The 19703-nt window shown below is 34.5% G+C and overlaps 1 protein-coding gene, 1 long non-coding RNA gene and 1 pseudogene across 2 annotated transcripts; all 3 read left to right on the top strand.

Annotated features, from left to right (window-relative positions):
* The first annotated feature begins 63 nt into the window (after positions 1 to 63).
* Positions 64 to 3501, top strand: LOC135150273 (monooxygenase 2-like). Its single transcript, XM_064086503.1, has 4 exons — positions 64 to 924; positions 1326 to 1466; positions 2066 to 2217; positions 2525 to 3501. The coding sequence occupies exons 2-4, from the start codon at positions 1384 to 1386 to the stop codon at positions 2560 to 2562; spliced, it is 273 nt and encodes a 90-aa protein (XP_063942573.1). The 5' UTR covers positions 64 to 924; positions 1326 to 1383; the 3' UTR covers positions 2563 to 3501.
* A 3261-nt stretch (positions 3502 to 6762) lies between these two features.
* LOC135150271 (uncharacterized) lies at positions 6763 to 10866 on the top strand. Its single transcript, XR_010288605.1, has 3 exons — positions 6763 to 7151; positions 7388 to 7584; positions 10114 to 10866. It is a non-coding gene; the product is annotated as an uncharacterized LOC135150271 (long non-coding RNA).
* Positions 10867 to 11274: 408 nt separating this feature from the next.
* Positions 11275 to 17174, top strand: LOC108209405 (endoglucanase 6-like; annotated as a pseudogene).
* Positions 17175 to 19703: the final 2529 nt, after the last annotated feature.

Raw genomic sequence — 19703 nt, 5'->3', positions numbered from 1 at the left:
TGTCGTGCTGCTCGCTCGACACTGCGTAGCGAGAACAATGTCATGTAATAGAATGAGGTCCTCGTGAAGATTTTTATTGAAGTTTATTTTTAAGGTGGTTAGTGATTCTAGATTAGCTTCTATAATTTTGGACCAGGAATGAATATTCTCTTCATGGACTGAATTTAGTGAGGACATCTATATCTATATAGAAAGGAGGTTCTTGGCTGGATTACGTGGCATCCTTGAGAGTGCTTCTAATCAAATTCTCTTATGGCCTGTTTGGAAACCTGGATTTCATTTGAAATCCAGGATTTGATCAAATAACTTGTTTGGGAATTTAGAGTTGGATTTCATTTCAAATCCAGACATTCAAATGTTAGTATAAATCTGAGGATTTGAAATGACAACTCAAATCCTGTCATTTGAAATCCATCATTTGAAATGAAATGCATGTTTCCAAACGGCCCCTTAATTTTCTTGTTTTGTCATTTTATCCCATAATCCCCGGAATCTGAGCAAATAGAAGCAGCCGTTTCTAGCAAAATACCAATAGATCATTATCATTTATTAAAATCAGTTATAATCTCTACACCTTCTGAAACGTATCTCTCTGTCACATATGCACACAATGTTTTAAATTAAATCCTAATATCGATGTTCATGAAATTATGATAAAAACCCAACAACCCAGAAATGCTTCTACTGAGAAACGCAGCAGCCTTCTACATTTCTACATGTTTGCGAAAATGTCACGGTGAATTAAGATAACGCAGATGTGGGCTTTACTGAGAGACTCAGGTTTCAAGAATCAAGAAGTTGCAAATATGGATTTTCATGTTCATACTTGTGGAAACAGGAAGCTAATTCTGGTTTGTACTCTGGGTAAGCAAGAAGAGGTAAAAAAAATGATTCAAGAAGAAGTCACTGTCCATGGATTTCTCAGTATGTATCTCCTGCTCAATTTTTGTGTTTCCTGCTCTTTTTAGTTTTTACTACAAATTAGTGAGAATGATTGCTTAGTTGTGCTTAAATTCGTAGTTTTTTGTTTAGGACTTTTTTGTCTTTGGATAATAAGCTGAACAAATTATCAGGTTCTGCCATGCTTGAGAGTCCTTATCCAATTTTCTAATTCTCTCATTTTCTAGCTTTTTATATCTTAACAATTGATTTTTTTTAAACTGAAGATAAAAATGGATAAAGAAGGCGGCTAATTGTTTGGTGGTTGATGACGCTGTTAATGATGATAACTCGGTGGTTTCACTAGAAAAGATTTCCAATTTGCCATTTTAATGCAAGCCTTTATGTTTACATCTATAATCATGCGTACCTCTGCCTTTTTCCAGGTTATAAAGATTGATGACTTAAACAGCTATTGGTTTGAGCAAGTAGCAGAAGATACTGATGGGTGCAGAAGGTGAAGTGAAGTATGCGGTGGATTTGAGCTGGAATATGCGGTCTTGCTATATTGCCCTTGCTCTTCACAGGTACATTCAATCTCAGGGATGCAAATGTCCTTGAGTTAATTTCAACAGAATCACCTCCGGTGATAATCATACACAATTGCAAGTCCCAATTGCGTATCTTTTATGAGATTTTAGGCCAATTCTTTGAAATGTCACTCAAACTTTTCTGAGGTCATTTTTTTTATGAGGTGATCTGTTTTGATCTGCACTGATGTTCATAATTCTAATTTGGTTTTTCTTGGTTTTTTCGGTTGGTGCACTTCTGCTTTCTTTAATCTCCAATTTTCGAGCAAACTTATCCGATGGATCAGTTGACAGTCAGTGAATCCTCCTCACTCGGATTAGTTAATATCATCCCACATTGAATTTTCAATATGTTGTTTCGTTCAATTGACTAACATAATGACGTGAGATCATGATATTGGAGCTAACATTTATGAGCAATCCTTCTTCAAAAAAACAAATTCATGCTATGGGTGCATATTGCTCCAGAAAATTTGAGCTTTTAAGTGAGTGGATTGTTAGTTGAAAGATATGGTGTTTTAAAAAAATAATTATCATTATATAGTATTCTGAGTCGGTATAAATTCATAATGTGGATATTGGTTTATTTGGTGCAGAAAAGGTATAAGATGCACAGTTTTGGAAAGATCGGAGAGTTTGAGATCTTCTGGGGTAGCCCTCACCATTATGCCAGATGGATGGCACGCATTACATCAGCTTACTGTTGCTTCCGGCTCTTCCTCGGTTGAAGAGTATATCATTAAACCAGGTCTCACCAACTCATCGTGTACTATAAATTAAAGGAAGCTCAGTACTTGGACAAGATGCGTAGAGTAGAAAGAAAGATAGAGAACATAGGTCTTCTGATAGTCTCTTTTTGGATTCACTAGCTCACGGGCTGTTTTTAATATAATATGGTGGATTAGGTCTCAAGTAAATTTAATTATAATATTTGGTTGTTGCAGGGCTCATATAGAACATATTTTAGTAGCTGTTTCAAACGATTAACCAGAGAAACTATTTGCATTATATATAATCCACATTCTGATTATCTAAACATGCATTTGTTACACCAGGCCTTTTGAAATGGCTAAATTCATTGCAAGAACTGTAACCTCTGCTGTTCTACTTGTAATTTTCTTCAATACTGAAGTGAGTGGTCGATTTCGCATTTTAAGGCCGCGGATCAGGTGGTCTCAGATGGTCAGGTTGCTAATAATGCTGCTGAGGAAGTAATCGATCCCTCTGTTTTGCGGCCAAAGAGAATGGATGATTCAGCTGAGGTGCAATGTGAGCATATGTATGGTTATTTGCCATGCGCAGACGTCTATTAAGCCATCTTTCTCTCATTGCGGTCTATGAGTTCATACTGTTTCATGGCGGAAGTTATCTTTTGTTCTCAGACTGTCCCTGTCTCCGGAGATCCTGGCCAACGTTCCAGTGGATTCTTAGGATTATCAAGCTTATCTCAAGAGTCGTCTCGATTTCGCTTGTGTTGCTGTTGCTTTGACTTGTTTTTTTGATCTTGCATCCGATTATGTTGTGATTGATGATCTATTTATTACAAATATACAACTACTAAACCTTGCATTAGGGTTTTTTATGTTGATAGTTTTTGGGCCTTTTTCTTTGTTAGAGGCATCTTCGTTTCGTTTCACCTACTAATTTTGAGTAGACCTGGCAATTCGTGCAGATCGTGTACTTTCGTGTCGTGTACTCAAAAGCCAAACACAAAACCGACCTGTTTAGTGTTCGTGTATTTTTGTGTCGTGTACTTCCGTTTTCGTGTCGTTCTCGTGTCGTGTTTCGTGTAAAATCGAATTTAAATATAAATATAAATAAATATATAAATTAATGTAAATATTAGATTTTTAGACAAAAAATTTACAAAATAGTATGAAATATATATATTTAAATCATTTACACTTACAATATTATAAACTATGTATTATTTTAAAAGAAAATATACATATATTTATTATAAATATACATATTTATAATTAAATATTAATATTTAACTATTAAATTATATTTATTTCGTGTACCTCGTGTCGTGTCGTGTACTTGAAGGGTAAACACAAAACCGACACGACATCTCAGTCGTGTACTTCGTGTCGTGTACTCAAAATGTAAACACAAACACTAAATTTTCGTGTTGTTTTCGTGTCGTGTATTCGTGTCGTGTGAAAATTTGCCGGGTCTAATTTTGAGCCTGTTTTCTTCCGCTTTACGTGGCCAAACTTTGGAATTTTGATTTGGTTGTTGGGGGTTGGAACTTCCATTTTTATATATTCATAACGAAATATTACAATTGAGAATTTGCAGACCTACAGCTAGACTGGGTGTGCTGAAGCCCGGGTAACATTTTTAATTTTTTTTTTTTTTTACTATAAGTAGGAACCTGCGTGCAGTGTCTAGCTCTGCCCATTCTATATCAAAGCTTTGGGCTTTTTATGGTTTGGGCCGCACAAGTGGAAGGAGCTTGTTCACGCGCTCCATATTATGTGTTATGCAAACGAGTGTACTGTTAATTGAGTTAAATCTCAAAATGCTCACCGAAGTCAAGGGCTGGTATCGAATTAGTCATCAAACTTAATGGGATATCGTTTGAATCATTAAAGTCAAAATAAATATCAAATTAATAACTCAGAACATGTGTTCAAGAACTAAAAATTATTTTATGGAGTTCTATAAATTTTTCTTGAATGCTACTACAACCAAATGAAAAGTTATGAATTCTAGTATTTTAGACAATATAGTGAGATTTTTAAAATTCTATCTACTATTTATTTATACTTAAATAAAAATAATAACTGCAAAATTAAAATTAATTAGTAGATAAATTCTAAAAAAGCTTAATATATTATGTAAAATACCATAATTTATTATTTTTCATTTGGTTGTAGTAGCATTAAAGGAAAATGTATAAAACTCTATAAAATAATTTTTAGTTCTTCGGTACATATTTTGAGCTATCTATTTGATATTTATTTTGACTTTAATGATTCAAGCGATACCTCGTTAAGTTAAGTTTGATGACTAATTTGATATCAGCCCTTCACTTCAGTGAGCATTTTGAGATTTAACCCATTGTTAAATAGCATAGCAGTAGCAGTGGAGCAAGTAACTCTTTAGCATCTTTCCATATCTAAGTATCTAACTTCTAAGTATCTTTTATGTTTTCAATAATTTTAATTAATAATTACTTAGCTTTATGTTATATATATACATATAAATACTTAAATTCTCAATTTTATGTTATATTTTATATATTAATTTAATTATAGGAATAAAGTATTTAAATAGTTTAAGAATTTAAAAGTAAAATAATTATTAATTAATACATTAAATTGTTATTGTCACTTATCACATAAATAGATGAATATATTACTTGTATTTTCCCGTGTTACTAGAAATTGGAATTTTGTATAATTCAAGTAAATAATACTTAAATTTCTTTATATTCTAGTTCATTTGTCTGTATTTGATTACTTGAGAGTGCTGTAGTTACAAATATTGCAGGAGAGTTTGTTAAATATTGGTTCAAATGTCATCTTCAACAAAGTTTATGTAGAAAAAAATCCTCCAGTACAACTCATGTAAAGTGAGTTTATGGGGCCGTTTGGGTGAACTTAAAATAAGTGCTTTTTGTTTAAAATAAATAAGTAAGATAAAATTTATAAGTGATTAAAGTGTTCAGAAAATAAGTAAAAGTCCTGAAACAAAAACTAGCATTCCTACCTTTTTTATAAGTGCTTCTTAACTTATTACACAAATCATACGAATAAGTGCTCCTAACTTATAAGTATTAAACAAACACCCACTATGTTTCACGAAGAGTGTATACATGTTCGGAGTTTTGACATAATTTTTTTTTAAACCCAAGTAAAGATGAATTCTAGGATCCGCTCCGAGTAATTTATTATCTATCTATTATTATATATATAATGCTGCAACATGGGTTTTGATGAGGCAAATAAATCATCTATACTATATATATTATACTATAATAAGCCAATATAAGTATAATTGGTAGTAGTACAAAATTTTGGTTTAGTAATCTCCCTCTGCAACTGCAAGTCTACAAAATCTATTACTCTTTCATTATTAAATAGTTTCAAATACTAAAAACACTCAAAATGTAATTTTTTCATTATCTTTATAAATATAATTTGTAATTAGCTGGAATAAATGAAATTACCACCAATAACATATATTAATATTAAAAAATATTATTAAATAGATGTATAACTTATAAAGACAAACCGGAAGTGAAATAAAAAAATTATATAAATAAGCTATTTATAAATAGATAATAATTTGTAAAAGCTAAATTTCATGAGAAAATAGAACCGGCTGTTAATATAATTTCATTAAAATTCAATTCATCTATATTAAAATATTAATAAAATGATGTTAAAAATTTAAATTCAAAATAATAAATTACGAGCTATATACTCGCCCGTGCTTCGCACGGGTTAAAGGCTAGCATGAAATTAAAGTTTAAACCTTTTCTATTTATTCATTTTAGTTTATTCCCTTTTGCACCTCACTGGGTTTTGACCAAAATCACTTTATTACCTATACTTTCTATAATTGTACTATGCATCTCTTTACTATTTTTGGCGCGTCACTTTGCACACCTTTCGTTAAAAGACTCATGGGCAATTTGGACAATATTTAAAAATTAATTAAAGATAGATTTTTATTTAATTTTTTTGACCCTCTAAATGATATTTTTTGAAAATTCTTAAAGAACGAAAGTTATAGAGAACGAAAAGATCCTATTAAAATAATAAAATTAAAAATTATTGAAATCTTTTTTGTAATTTTTTAATAGACTACAAAAATTAGAGATCTTGTAAAAATTCGTAATAAATTCAATTAATTTCAGATTTCCGAATCATTAAAAATCATCGAAATCCGAAATTAATTGAATTTATTACGAATTTTTACAAGATCTCTAAATTTTTTTAACCTATTAAAAAATTACAAAAAATATTTCAATAATTTTTAATTTTATTGTTTTAAAAGGATCCTTTCGTTCTCTACAACTTTCGTTCTTTAAGAATTTTCAAAAAATATCGTTTAGACGGTCAAAAAATTAAATAAAGATTTATCTATAATTAATTTTTAAATATTGCCCAAACTAGCCTGAGTCTTTAACGGAAAAAGTGCAACGCGTCAAAAATAGCAAAGAGATGCATAATAAAGTGATTTTGGCCAAAACCAGTGGGCTGCCAAAGGGAATAAACTCTTCAATTTATTTATACATCGCTCGTCACTTCGACCTGCTCTTTGATTTACTATTTATCTTTGTTATATGCTACTCCAACACCTTCATCCACCCGATCACACTTTTATGCTATTCTAACATCTCCATTTCCTACTTCACTTTTCTCTTTGCCACTATGTCTTTAAATAGATGAGTTGAATAATATAGCTGGTAACTTTGGCACAGAATCTTTGATCGGAGAAGGTTCTTATGGGCGTGTTATCTATGAAAAGTTGAACAGCGGAACAAGTGCTGCAATTAAGAAGCTTCACTTTTCTCTTTGCCACTATGTCTATATGGTCTAGTATTAGCTTATATTGGCAGGATTTAGAAGCCGTGTCAACTTCTTTAATGTGCTCAATCCATCAGAGATGAGTAGCTACACATGAGAAGTTCTGGATGCTGGATTTGTTGGGCCTTTATTCTAGGTATTTTCACATTTATTAATTGTGTTTAGTAAAATTAAAATATATGTGCTTGGTAGAGGATTTTTATGCAATATTGCAGGTGCACTGCTTTGTAGTAATTATTTGTAGTAATTATGTCACATAATACAACAAGGGAAGTTCTATACAGCGTTTTAAGGATAAAATTTTGTCGTCTTTTCTTCCTTTTCCCAGTATAGCAATATCATGATATTATTTTTGAATGAAATTTAATATAGGTTACACTAGAGGAGTCTCCAGATCAGCGCTTTACAGATGTCTCAGCCCAGAGGTGCTGGGAACTTGTGTTGCATAGGCTAAATCAAAAAAAAAAAAAACCAGGCTTCAGGCCCTAGGGAAAGCATCTTCCCTGCAATTTCCACAAAACATTGATGGGCTGATAATGTTTGGGTTTTACTCTCCATCCATCATTAAGGTAATCGCATTTACTGATTGTTTTATTATGATAGTAGATGATATTACGATATTGAAATTTATTCTGTATGTTCCTTTACTTTTGACATGCTTGCATTCCTTGTAATCTCGGAAGGTTGTCATAATTGAGTCTTCACTCCAGTAGGGTTGTGAATCAGTGTTGAGATATTTGTTTTCAGAAACTTTACTAGGATTTTACCCAATTTGAACTTGAAAGGTTGTGCCTAAATATTAAGATATCTTGGCAAATTAAACTCTAGGATCAAATGCATTGAAACAACCACATCAGGAACCCAAAAGCTTTTGCTAATAGTTTCTGAGTTAATTATGTGAAAGTGTTTATAAGCTTAATAATAACGGTTCACTTGATGAGGAGTCTACCAAAATATTACGGAGTCTACCAAAAAAAGCAAATCCGGAAGGATAAAAAATACTTCACAGAATAATGTGCAGCGAGCCTGAAGGCCCCCAACGGAAACTGGCACTCGCTGCATTGTCCCAAGAAACCTGGAGAACATGTAAATAACAAAATTTTGAGGTCCAGTCATTCTTTGCAGAGTTAGAATTTTTTTTTCTCGTTACTAAAGCTATTAAAGTAGGCCTATTCTTTCAGCGTTCAGTATTAATAGGTGAGATATCTATATGGTCAAACACGAGACCCCTCACAAAAGAGATATGATACCCTATTAAGAGAAACGATTCTCCTCAAACTTGAAGGTATCAAAAGTAGGTTTGTTAGGATCATATACTTTTTCTGACTATATGTCAATAATGAAGGCCAGACCATGATGGCAATACATTAAGGAAGAAAAACTAGAATTTCAGGACCCTAAATTGAGAATGTCATAGAATTCCTCATGCTTTTAGTGGCAAAAATTCTATTATAGGTTTTGTCCTTCACGACGAGAGCTACTTATTCCTGTATGACTCTTGCAAGCGCAAAACGCATACAAAAGGATCTTTTTATGCACATCAGGTTGCAGACTTGCTCTTTTGAAATTTGTAGTTTGAGATTTAACTTTTAGTACTACATTATTTATTAATGTTTCTGAGTTTAGTCATATGAAAAGTTGATAGAGCATATATTTATATATGCTTTTATATGATTTTATTCTCATAATTGTAGTATTTTGTAAATAATCGGGCAATTACTAATTGATTTTAAGTATTTAATAGCAGGAAAATAAATATTCTTAAATTGGATAAAACTAGCTTATTTGGGCTTTTATTTGATGGAAATTCGGACTTTATGGGCTACCTGTGCAACATATCTTGTTTGGGTCATAACTTGAGCTCCGGGCGTCAGAATTAAGCGATTCAACAGCCCACGCGAAGAGATCAGAATTTTCTACAAGTTTAAAGTGGTCCACCTATCTAAAGACAAAGACAAGAGGATCAGCCCAGAATCAGACCTGAAACTCAGCCTACGATTTTTTTCAGAATCCATATTGTTTTAGGAAATTGGATTTATTTTTCAAGAAAACCATTAAAAACACTATTATTATTAGGGTTTGTATCACTAGAGACATATCGAATATTGTGTATTGGGAGATAGAGGTAGAAAAAGCTTTCGGAGATAACTCGAGCAAAGATTGAAGGGATTCAGTCCAAATTCGAGAGATTTCGTCAAGTTGTATTCTCTTACTCTTGTACTCTTGTGACATGATTTCAGTTATATATATATATATATATATATATATATATATATATATATATATATATATATATATATATATATATATATATATATATATATATATATATTCGTGTCTTTTTTAATTTTTATGGGTAACTAATCCTCTAATCCGAGGATTGGGGAGTATTTGTTGGCTTAATATGTTTGTTTGATCTAATATTGTGATTTTCCTATTTATGCTAATCTGTCATTGAGCACTAAACACGGTTATAGGAGTCGCGAACCTGTAATTGTATCTGTAGGATTTATAATGAATCGAGAGAGGATTTATATTTCTTGTACATGATTTGACAGACATAACTCAATTAATTAATCGGGGGATTATTAGGTGAGTTGTGAAACAGAAAATCCTTGGTTCGTGATAGCTTATAATTTGGTTTTGATTGATCATGGGAGTGACTTCAAGTTTAAATTATAGGTATTATTTTGTTTCTTGGGAGAGAACATTATAATCAATAGAAGGATTGTTTTTAGCAGAGTAGAGACTTGCATATCACGATTGATTGACATTCATCGTAGCCAGCAAAGAAACCTGATTCTTGGATTGCTTTTTTATCATCGTCAATTCACACTTTTAATTGCGTTATTAGTTTAATTTAGTTGATAGCATAATCACAACTTTTCTCCAAAACTTCTAAATAGAAAGGAATAATATACTTAGCTTGATATTGTATTTAGTCCTTCCCAGAGAACGAACTTTACATAAAAACACTACAACAAATTGGCGCCGCTGCCGGGGAAGGCAGCAATATTAAGTTTAGGTTAATTATTTCTTATTGTTTAGATTTTATTAAATTTGTTTCCAAGATCTATCTCATTGGTGTTTCGTTTCAGGTACACCTTATATATGCGGAGATCGAAAAGTGTTGGAAATTTCGATCCAGATCCAGAAATTGAACGCACTTTTCGAATTAGAAGACAAGAAGCAAGGAGAAAGCAAGAGGAGACCTGGATGGGTGATAACAATAATGCAAACGGAAATCTCCATGTTATTGTTCCTGATGAGTCATCCATTCAGGATCATGAGACTCCTAATCCTGCTAATTGCATGTACAAGACTCCTGCGATTGATGCAACTCAATACACTACAACAAAACGGGTCAAAACCGACCACACAAAACCGACCGACGGTCGCGTGGTCGGCTTTACATCGTCGAAATCACAAAACGACGAAGATCTGCATGACGTGGCGACAAACAAAACCGACCGTGGACAACGATCGGTTATAAGTATGACATGGCACGGTCAAAACCGACCGTTGGTTGTGGTCGGTTTTGTTGTCTGCGAAAAAATAATAAAAAAACAATTTAAATAAAAATATATGTGCGTCCGTACCATAAAAACGACGTCGTTTTTTTGTTTGGTCCTAAAGACTCAAGGTTCACAAATCATGTTGGAGCATGCCTGTCTTGACAACTCTATCGTCTTTCCTCAAAATATAAGCTACTACTTTCTCGCACTTGCCAGTCTAAGGAATCTTGTCATTGATTTTGGCCAACAATATATTCGACGTCTTGTTATATCTAGCTTAGAGATGGACATTAATCCCGACCCGCCCGATCCCGACCCGATCCCCGCACCGAATGGTGCGGGGATTCGGGGATTTTTTCGGGTACGGGCCGGGGAACGGGGATGACTTTAAAAAAATATCGGGGATCGGGTCGGGTTCGGTTTTTCACATTCCCCCGGCCCGATCCCCGATCCCCGACCCGATTTTCCCCGATTGTCGGCCCGATCCCCGACCCGATTATTATATTATATTATATTATATTATATACATATATATATATATTATAATTATTTATTAATATGTTTATATACCTCTTTAGGTGCAACTTTAGTCATCACTTGTTTATATATTATATATATTATAATTATATATTTAATATAATCAAATTTATTGAAATAAATGTTAATATTTAATTTTATTAAAATAAGTCTTAAAATTAAAAAGGTCATAATTAAATCATTGAAGATAAATTAAAATAATGAGGTAAGACATATTAAAAACTAATCATAATTATGAATTTAAGTATTTAATTAGAAATTTTGGTTTAAATTTAAAAATCCCCGAATCCCCGTGGATATCCCCGAATCCCGATCGGGCCGGGGATGGGGATCGAAAAATAATCCCCGATGGGGATCGGGCCGGGGATGGGGATTGGGTTAGGATTCGGGGATCGGGGCCGGTTATAGCGATCCCCGACCCGAAGTGACCCGATGCCCATCCCTAATCTAGCTCCCATTTGGTGAACCTAAAAATCAAGGTCAGCTTACCTTCTGTACATATACTTAAGCACAAAATTGTGGTGTGGGCACCACAATTGTGCAATTTTGAAGCTATTGGTTTCTTTCGGATGTCTTGTGAAGGTTTTGAGTTGGAGAATGCAATTATTAAATTTTGGGATCTTTTATTAAGCTCGATGGTCTAGAGACACTATCAAGATGTGATTGAAACTATGTTCTCCCGGCTCGGTAGCGCCAAGATTCTTAATCAATCTTTAGTCTTGACTGGTGAACATTTAGGTAACTTTATATCTAAATTGATTGTTATTCTGAAATTTGCATTACCAATATCTTTATTTTATTCAGTTGGCTTGCTCTTAAAATAATTTTCTTGCATATTTCCTCTCAGACTGATGTGTTGATGACAGGATAAGATATTTTCTAAATTTTGAATATAGATATGTCAAAATTAGTCAAGAATGCAACAAAATGCGGAGTCTGTAGGTTCAATATTTGACATTTTGGTTGATGAAAACAACTTTCATTGATTATAAACTATATGTTGCTCTACTACTCTATATCGGTCAGTTAATTATAACTGTGACTCATAGGTATAGTAGAGCACAACTGCACACTATTCTTCTAAACATAAAGTATAGTTAATGACCAACTATTGAACTAATCTGAGATTGCTCTTCTTCCCCGAGAATAAATAGTCCAGAGTGATAGCTAATGACCATTTTCTTCGACCATTTGTGTTTAGTTATCATTATTAGTTCACTTATATTAAGGCTTATTGGATAATATCATAATCACGTTTGATATGATTTCTCTAGGTACTTTCTCAAGTTTGGTTGCATATTGGCATTGTCCTTCTATAACTTAAAGTATTTGAAGCTACCACGTGGATACAAAGAATCAAATGTATCTAGTACTGTCAGGAACTACGTACTCGGTGGCTGTCATGGTGCCAACATGTCAAAGCAATGCCTCAGGTATTTTATTACACAGACTACTTACTGACTTGGTGCACTATTACTTGTCATATATATGTACATTGAAAACTCCACTTGATTTAGTTTTTTTTAAAAAAAATTTGAATTATCTATAATAAGTTTCTTTGAACTACTGGTTGCCACAATATTCAAGGGTGGCTCTGTGAGTACTTATGACTGTCATTGAGCTTGCCATGTATTATTGTTGATTTAGATATACATGATACGTCCAACATTAATCTCCTTATATAAAAACGCTTGGAGTTGGAAATTAAAACCCGCGTCTCAAAGTTAATGTTGATATGGTGGATCTCACCGTCGTTTATCAATTTTTTTCAGGACACTGTCATTGCACAAATGATGCCATCTGTTTTCATGTGTGCTCAAAATGTGGTGCAAGAAAAAGCCTTGGAAACTCCTACTAAGAAGTTGATTGATACTACATATACAAATAAAAGCACTGGCAAGGTGCAAAAGGTTAAAGTTCCGGTTGCAGTGGTAAGCAATGTTCCAGAAAATTCTGGAGAGGATATTAGTTATTTGGTGTTATGACAGGGCCACAAGGTTAACTCGGAGTTTGTAGGCCTGCTTGACCGGATTATGAAAACCTACGCAGAACCTTTAGGCAGTTCCCGACAAAAAACAAAAAAAATTGGGATAATGAAGCTGAATATATTGTGCTCCTTAGTCAACAACTTTGTCAAAACTTCCAAATTAATTGAGGTAAATGCTGAGGTTCTTTCCAAGTTCGGGCTCTTTTTACTGACTTGCAGGAATGGGGATTCAAGTTAAATTGGCTGATAAACCATCTCAATTATATTGAACAGCCCTTATCTCCAAAGATTATACTTGACGAACTTCATGCAATTGAATTTCACATCAATGATGCCAAAACTAAATTACAGGATCTGCGGACTCTTCGTGTCGAGAAAATGACATATTCAGAAAGTTCTCCAACTAAGGGTACATATATGATCCTCCAGTTTTTTCTATGTATTTATGATATTTATTCAAGAATTTTAAAAACACTTTTTCTTTGGAGAGAGTAACAGTTGATCTAAACTATGCCTCTAGCAAATTATTGGTGGACTACTTTTTCTTATGATATTGGAATGTCCAAAAAATTATGATATTGGATTCATGCTAAATATTTTCATTTATTTCTTAATAGTTCTTTCAGAAAAGTGAGTATGTAGGATAATGTTACTCTTCTCTATTCTACAGATACTAAAAGCATCCCCTAATTTATTCACATGTGTTTTTGTAGAAGCCTATATAGTTTGCAGGTTGCAGACTGTTCTTGTTATGTTATGGCAAGAGAAAGTTCCGCATCTAAGAATACAAAAGTAGCTATTTATTTCTGAACTCGGTACAACCTAACGTATATGTAATTTTCCATAATTTTCCATCCTGACATAAAAACGCACGGGAAATGAATTAGAGTATGTCACTGGGTATAAAGCTAGTTATAAGATAAGTCTTGCAACTAACTTTGAAAAGTCGCTAATGCACCTGATGTTAGGGTGAGCAAAAAACCGATTTAAAATGGAAACCGGGAAAAACCGGAGAAAACCGATCCGAATATAACTGATCCGAAACCGAAATCGAAAAATTAAAAACTGATCCGACTTAAAATAATTGGGTTCCGGTTATACCTCTAAACTGAACTGATAAAACCGAACCGATTATTAAAGTAATGATTAAATGATATATATTATATATATAATAAAACAATAAATATATAGTATATATCACTTTTAGAATTTAATAAACATGTTCATAGATTTGAACAACATACAAAGTCTGCAGTATCAATTTGTCATTTGAAATTGACCTACAATTCATATTTATTGGCCTAACAGACTCCTCCGAAGTTAGAGAACAACATCTGCTTCTAATTTCCTTGCGTGCCTTGCGTGCCCCGAATCCTTAACAATGATACTCAACTTGAACTACCTCGGAAACAATGGTGATGCACTCGGTAGGACTGGTTGGGCCATGACTGAATTTGGATGGGATGTTAAATACGCTGGAGTTCAAACTCTGGTTGCTAAGGTACCAATGATCTCTCCCAACTGCAGCTCAGTTGAAGTTTGAATTAATGTTGCATAAATTTTCTAAAGATTGATGATAGACAGAGCTAGCCCAGATGTCCAATGTGATTAAGAATACTTTTAAACTATTATTGCTGTCTTTGTTTGGTACTTAAGTATTTGATTTCTTATTTGCAGTTTTTGATGGGAGGAAAAGCTGGACATCACGCATCAGTTTTTAGCAAGTACCAAGACAAGGCAGAGTTTTTCATGTGTTCGTGTCTTGGAAAGGGCAGCCGCAATGTTCAGAAGACTCCAGGAGGCCTAATCTTCAAACAGAGATGGAACAACTTACAGTTTGTTACGAGTGCTTCCTTTCTCATGACTGTCTACTCCGATTATCTCACTTCTGCTAGGAAAACCCTTAGGTGTCCTTCTGGAAATGTCCAACCATCCCAACTGCTTTCATTCGCCAAATCTCAGGTAACCTCAAACGCAAGATTAATAACACAATTCTCGTCTCTGGCTACCTGCAATTTTAGTCGAGTACTTAAAATTTTTGTATATTTTTAGGTGGACTATATTCTGGGAGACAACCCAAGAGCCACGAGTTACATGGTTGGTTATGGAAACAATTACCCACAACAAGTTCATCATCGTGGTTCCTCAATTGTTTCAATCAAGGTTAACCCTTCTTTTGTTACTTGCCGAGGAGGCTATGCCACATGGTTCAGTAGGAAGGCAAGCGATCCCTATCTCCTGGTTGGTGCCATTGTTGGAGGACCTGATGCCTTATGGCTATGACAATTTCGCTGATGAAAGAGACAACTACGAACAAACTGAGCCAGCTAAATACAACAATGCTCCTCTTTTCGGACTCCTGGTTATGCTACATGCAGGACATAGTGGATATAACCAGTTGCTTCCTGGTATAAAATGCTTGTTACATCGTTTAAATTCCTATTTTGGCATGAACAATGACCTCTCTCTCTGGAACTTTGAACTCAGTAAAATTATTTCTTTGTGCAGTAAATCTGCCAAAACCTTTTGCTGTCAGACTTAAGCCAGCTCCGAGACCCAGAGTATCTCCGGCCCCAGGTAATTTTCATGCTTCTTTTCGGATAATTTTCTTAGAGCATCTCCAAGAGCCTCCTTGTTGGCTCCTAAATATAATATAAAAAATGTGGCTCTTAGCAATTTAGGACAAAGTTAAGAGTGTAAACTCCAACAATACTCTCTACATCTCTTCTCTATTTCATATTTTATTCATATATTGGGCTCCACTATAACAAAAGAGATGGAAAGATTGTGGTGAATTGGAGGGAAAGATTTTTTTATTGTGAAAAAATAAGTTAGGAGTCATGTGTTGGCTCTTAACTTTGAGGAGAGAGGAGAGAGAAACAAGAGGCTCTTAGTGATTTAAGAGTCACTTAAGAGTCTCTTGGAGCAACATTTTTCCTCTCCCTCCTCAAATCTCAAGTTAGGAGCTTAAGAGCAACTCCAATGGGCTCTCTAAACAAGCTCCTAAGTCTAAAATTTAGGAGCAAATCAAAATTTAGTGCTCCAATGGGCTCCTAGATGCTCTTTAAAAATTTAGGAGCCTACTCTCTCCTTTCTTTTAAAGAGCATCTAGTAGCTCCTAACTCAATATTATATTATTTCCCTTCAATCTTCTCTCTCTTTTAGTTAACTTTTTCCTCTCATTTATATAAAATAAATATAAAATATGAATAAAGAGCCAAATATAAAGAGTAGCATTGGAGTTCTCACGTTTTCCGGTGTATTAACTTACTAGGAGTCACATTTTATATTATTGTTTAGAGAATGATTTAGGAGTACCGTTGGAGATGCTCTTATGAAGAGCCTCTTGGAGATGCTCTTATACCTTGTTGATTCATAAAAACCATGGCTTACTGAACTGACATCATGTGCTTCGGCTATCTTGCAGTTTCCTCTTCCAAACAAATTAATGTTGTGCAGAAGATGACAGCTTCATAGGTTTCCGGAGGAAACACCTACCACAGATACTTCACAGTAGTTACTAACAAATCTTGCAAGACGCTTATAAATCTCAGAATTTCTGTCTCAAAGCTATACGGTCCTCTCTGGGGTCTTGCTAAGTAGGGCAACTCCTATGGTGCTTCCTGCATGGAACAAGTCTCTGGGTCCTGGTAAAAGCATCGAGTTTGTGTATATCCATTCTGCCTCTGCAGCATCTGTCTCGGTTACAAGCTACACATTGGCTTAAAAGCACAGGATTACAACAGACAACTAAAAAAAGGTTCATACTATTTACCGCGGTTAAAAGAGAGCTGTGCAGACACTTATACATACAAGATGCTTTTTTCGAGCAACTTGGGTAAATTTATAATGAACTTAAGCTAAGTACAATTCTAGATTGGACGGAGGAAGGAGTGAAGAGAGAATCGAACAATGAGTGCTCATCCTCTTTCTCATCCAGTAACATATATATTTATGTATATTTGAGACAGAGTTGAGTGACAGTTGAGAAGTGAATTGAACTTCTCAACAAGAGTGCCATGGTTTCTTTTTGTGTAAACTTTTTATTCTGTTCCGCCCTCAGATTTATTTTTTTTGGCTCTGCTGTTGAGCATTTGCAATATGAATATATTTTGGGAAAGGCTCTGCTTCTAGTTGCTCTATAATTTTTAATTCTTCTTCTATCAGAACACAAAACGCCTACAAATGCCTGACAGGTGTGTCAATTGTCAAGTGTGTGGTGTGTTTTTTAACTAACACAACAATTTTCTTATACAATTGTACATTAAAAGGATATATATACACAAACCGAAAGAGTAAGTTGCTATCAGAACAATTGTCAAGTGTTGCAATTATACTGCATAATTGTAGTATTGACAAAATTCGAAAGAGCAACTCAGTATCAGAACACGGAACACCTAAAAATACCCAAGTGAGTGTTTTGTGTAATACTTAGTGAGTCGCTTGTGTGTTATGTGTTCTTTTAGCAAACACAAGAATTTTCCTCTACATTTGTAGCATTAGAAGAGTAATTTCGAAAAAGTAACTTGCTATCAGAAAACAACAGAATTTCCCTCTACAATTAGTCAAAGGGTTTTATATCAAGTTGGCCACTCTTTTCGTCACATATAGCACTAAAAGACTATAGACACAAATTTCAAAGGAATAACTTGCTATCATAACACTGAACACCTAAAAATACTTGCCAAGTGATTGTGATTGTTGAATGGGTTTTGTGTTACTCTTAACCAATAAAACAAATCTTATACAATTGCAGGGTATGTACACGAAATTTGAAAGAATAACTTAATAACTTTTATGATTATTTTTATGAAAAATGCTTTGTGCACATAATTGTGTACAAAAAAATGTACATAATAACATGTGATAGGTTTTAATTGGAATAGACCCCTGCATTTACATCAACAACCCCACTAAAAACCCACCACATCACTTGTCACATTATTATGTACAAATCTTATGTACAATTATATGCACATAGCACTCCTCTATTTTTATCAACTTGGCATCCCAAGTCTCTGAATTCAGAATTTGAAAGAGTATTAACTAAAATCATGAGCATTTTTGACCGTCATAGAAACTAAAATTTTTGTTTTTATAACTAGACACACTCCCACTCAGGCAATTTTTTTCAAGGGTCTTGTTCCCTGACATGTGGTTGTCAGGGAACAGTTATTTAACATACTACTCCCCAGCCGTTAATCCAACGGCTGGGACAAAAGATTTCTTTTTTTACTCCCCAACCTAGATGATCACCAAAGCTGTGTTCATCTTATTTTTGGAAAGTGTAGAGCTGATTTGTGGAGCTTAGTGGCAAGTATCTCATCCATCTTCCATCTTTGTCTTGGGTAAGCTTAATTTGTAGTAGTGTTTTGTTGATTTTGTTTGTACAATAATGGATAAAATGTTTGCAAACCTCTCGTAACTCCACAACATCAACAACCAGACGCAGCAGGAGATCTTCTTTGACCCCTTCTGTGCAGCCGTACTCAGACCCCTATACAGATATGCAAGGACTGCTGATCCCCACGACCATGTACGCACATGGCTAAGTGTGCGAAGATGCCTGATATAGCGTGGATGGACAACATTCCTACTACTAGTAGGAAAAAGGATAGAGCCTACCACGAAGAACATATAGGCATGTGTGTGAACAGCTATACGCCTCGGATCAGGACCTGGATCAGCGCTCCCATACGTATCAAACAACCAACTCAGCCTCACCCCTCCTCTAGTGTAGCCCTCCTTCACCTGCTCAGGAGTCAACTCCTCAAACCATGCCCTCTCGAAATATGACTGGTTACCGTCAATACCATCTCCGACTACTAGCCGACCCAGAACAGGTAATCCTAGTATGTAGCCAACATCCTCTAGAGTGACTGTCATCTCCCCCTGCCTCATGAAGAAGGTATTGGTCTCGGGCCGCCACCTCTCCACTAGTGCACTGACAAGCCTGGTATCATTCTGAAGAACAATCCTAGGGTTGGCAAACACGCCAAAGCCAACCATATGCAAAATCTCCCTCTGCGCGTCCGAAAGAACCCAATGCTTTAAAGACCGGTTACTAGACATGCACTCTAGAGGACCACGCTCGACCCCATTCCAAACATCTGAACTCACATGGTATGAGTTATCCACGATAATTGCTCCAGTAACAGGACCCGGCAAAATATCATCCATCCTGAACTAAACATACAACTCAAGTCAACTCAACATTCAACATTCATTTGTTTCAATAAAATACGTCAATCAAACTATGTAAATAAGGCGACATGTCATCATCATATTCCAGTACAACACGAGTTCAACACCAATGCTAGTCCACATGATTGCAACAACAATGAATGTAAACAAAAAAACATCAATTATAGCACTAAACCAACAACGAGCAATACACAAGCGAATGAATATACAACGAGACTTGCATTAAACAAACGTTACAAACGTGCTAAACCAAATATACAAAAATCTAACAAAAATAAGGAGATTTTTCAATGAGGCATTTTCACAAACACTTGACATACAATCTAACATAAAACTACATACCAAACCATTTATCAAACCAATACCATCCAACAATCAATTACACATAATTGATTACATACATACAATCACAACATCTAATCCAATCGAAACTACAAAATACGGA

This window comes from Daucus carota, chromosome 2 (genome assembly GCF_001625215.2).
Source record: "Daucus carota subsp. sativus chromosome 2, DH1 v3.0, whole genome shotgun sequence".
Taxonomy (NCBI): domain Eukaryota; kingdom Viridiplantae; phylum Streptophyta; class Magnoliopsida; order Apiales; family Apiaceae; genus Daucus; species Daucus carota.
Note: the sequence above shows the minus strand (reverse complement) of the source record. Positions and strands in the feature narration are given on the sequence as shown.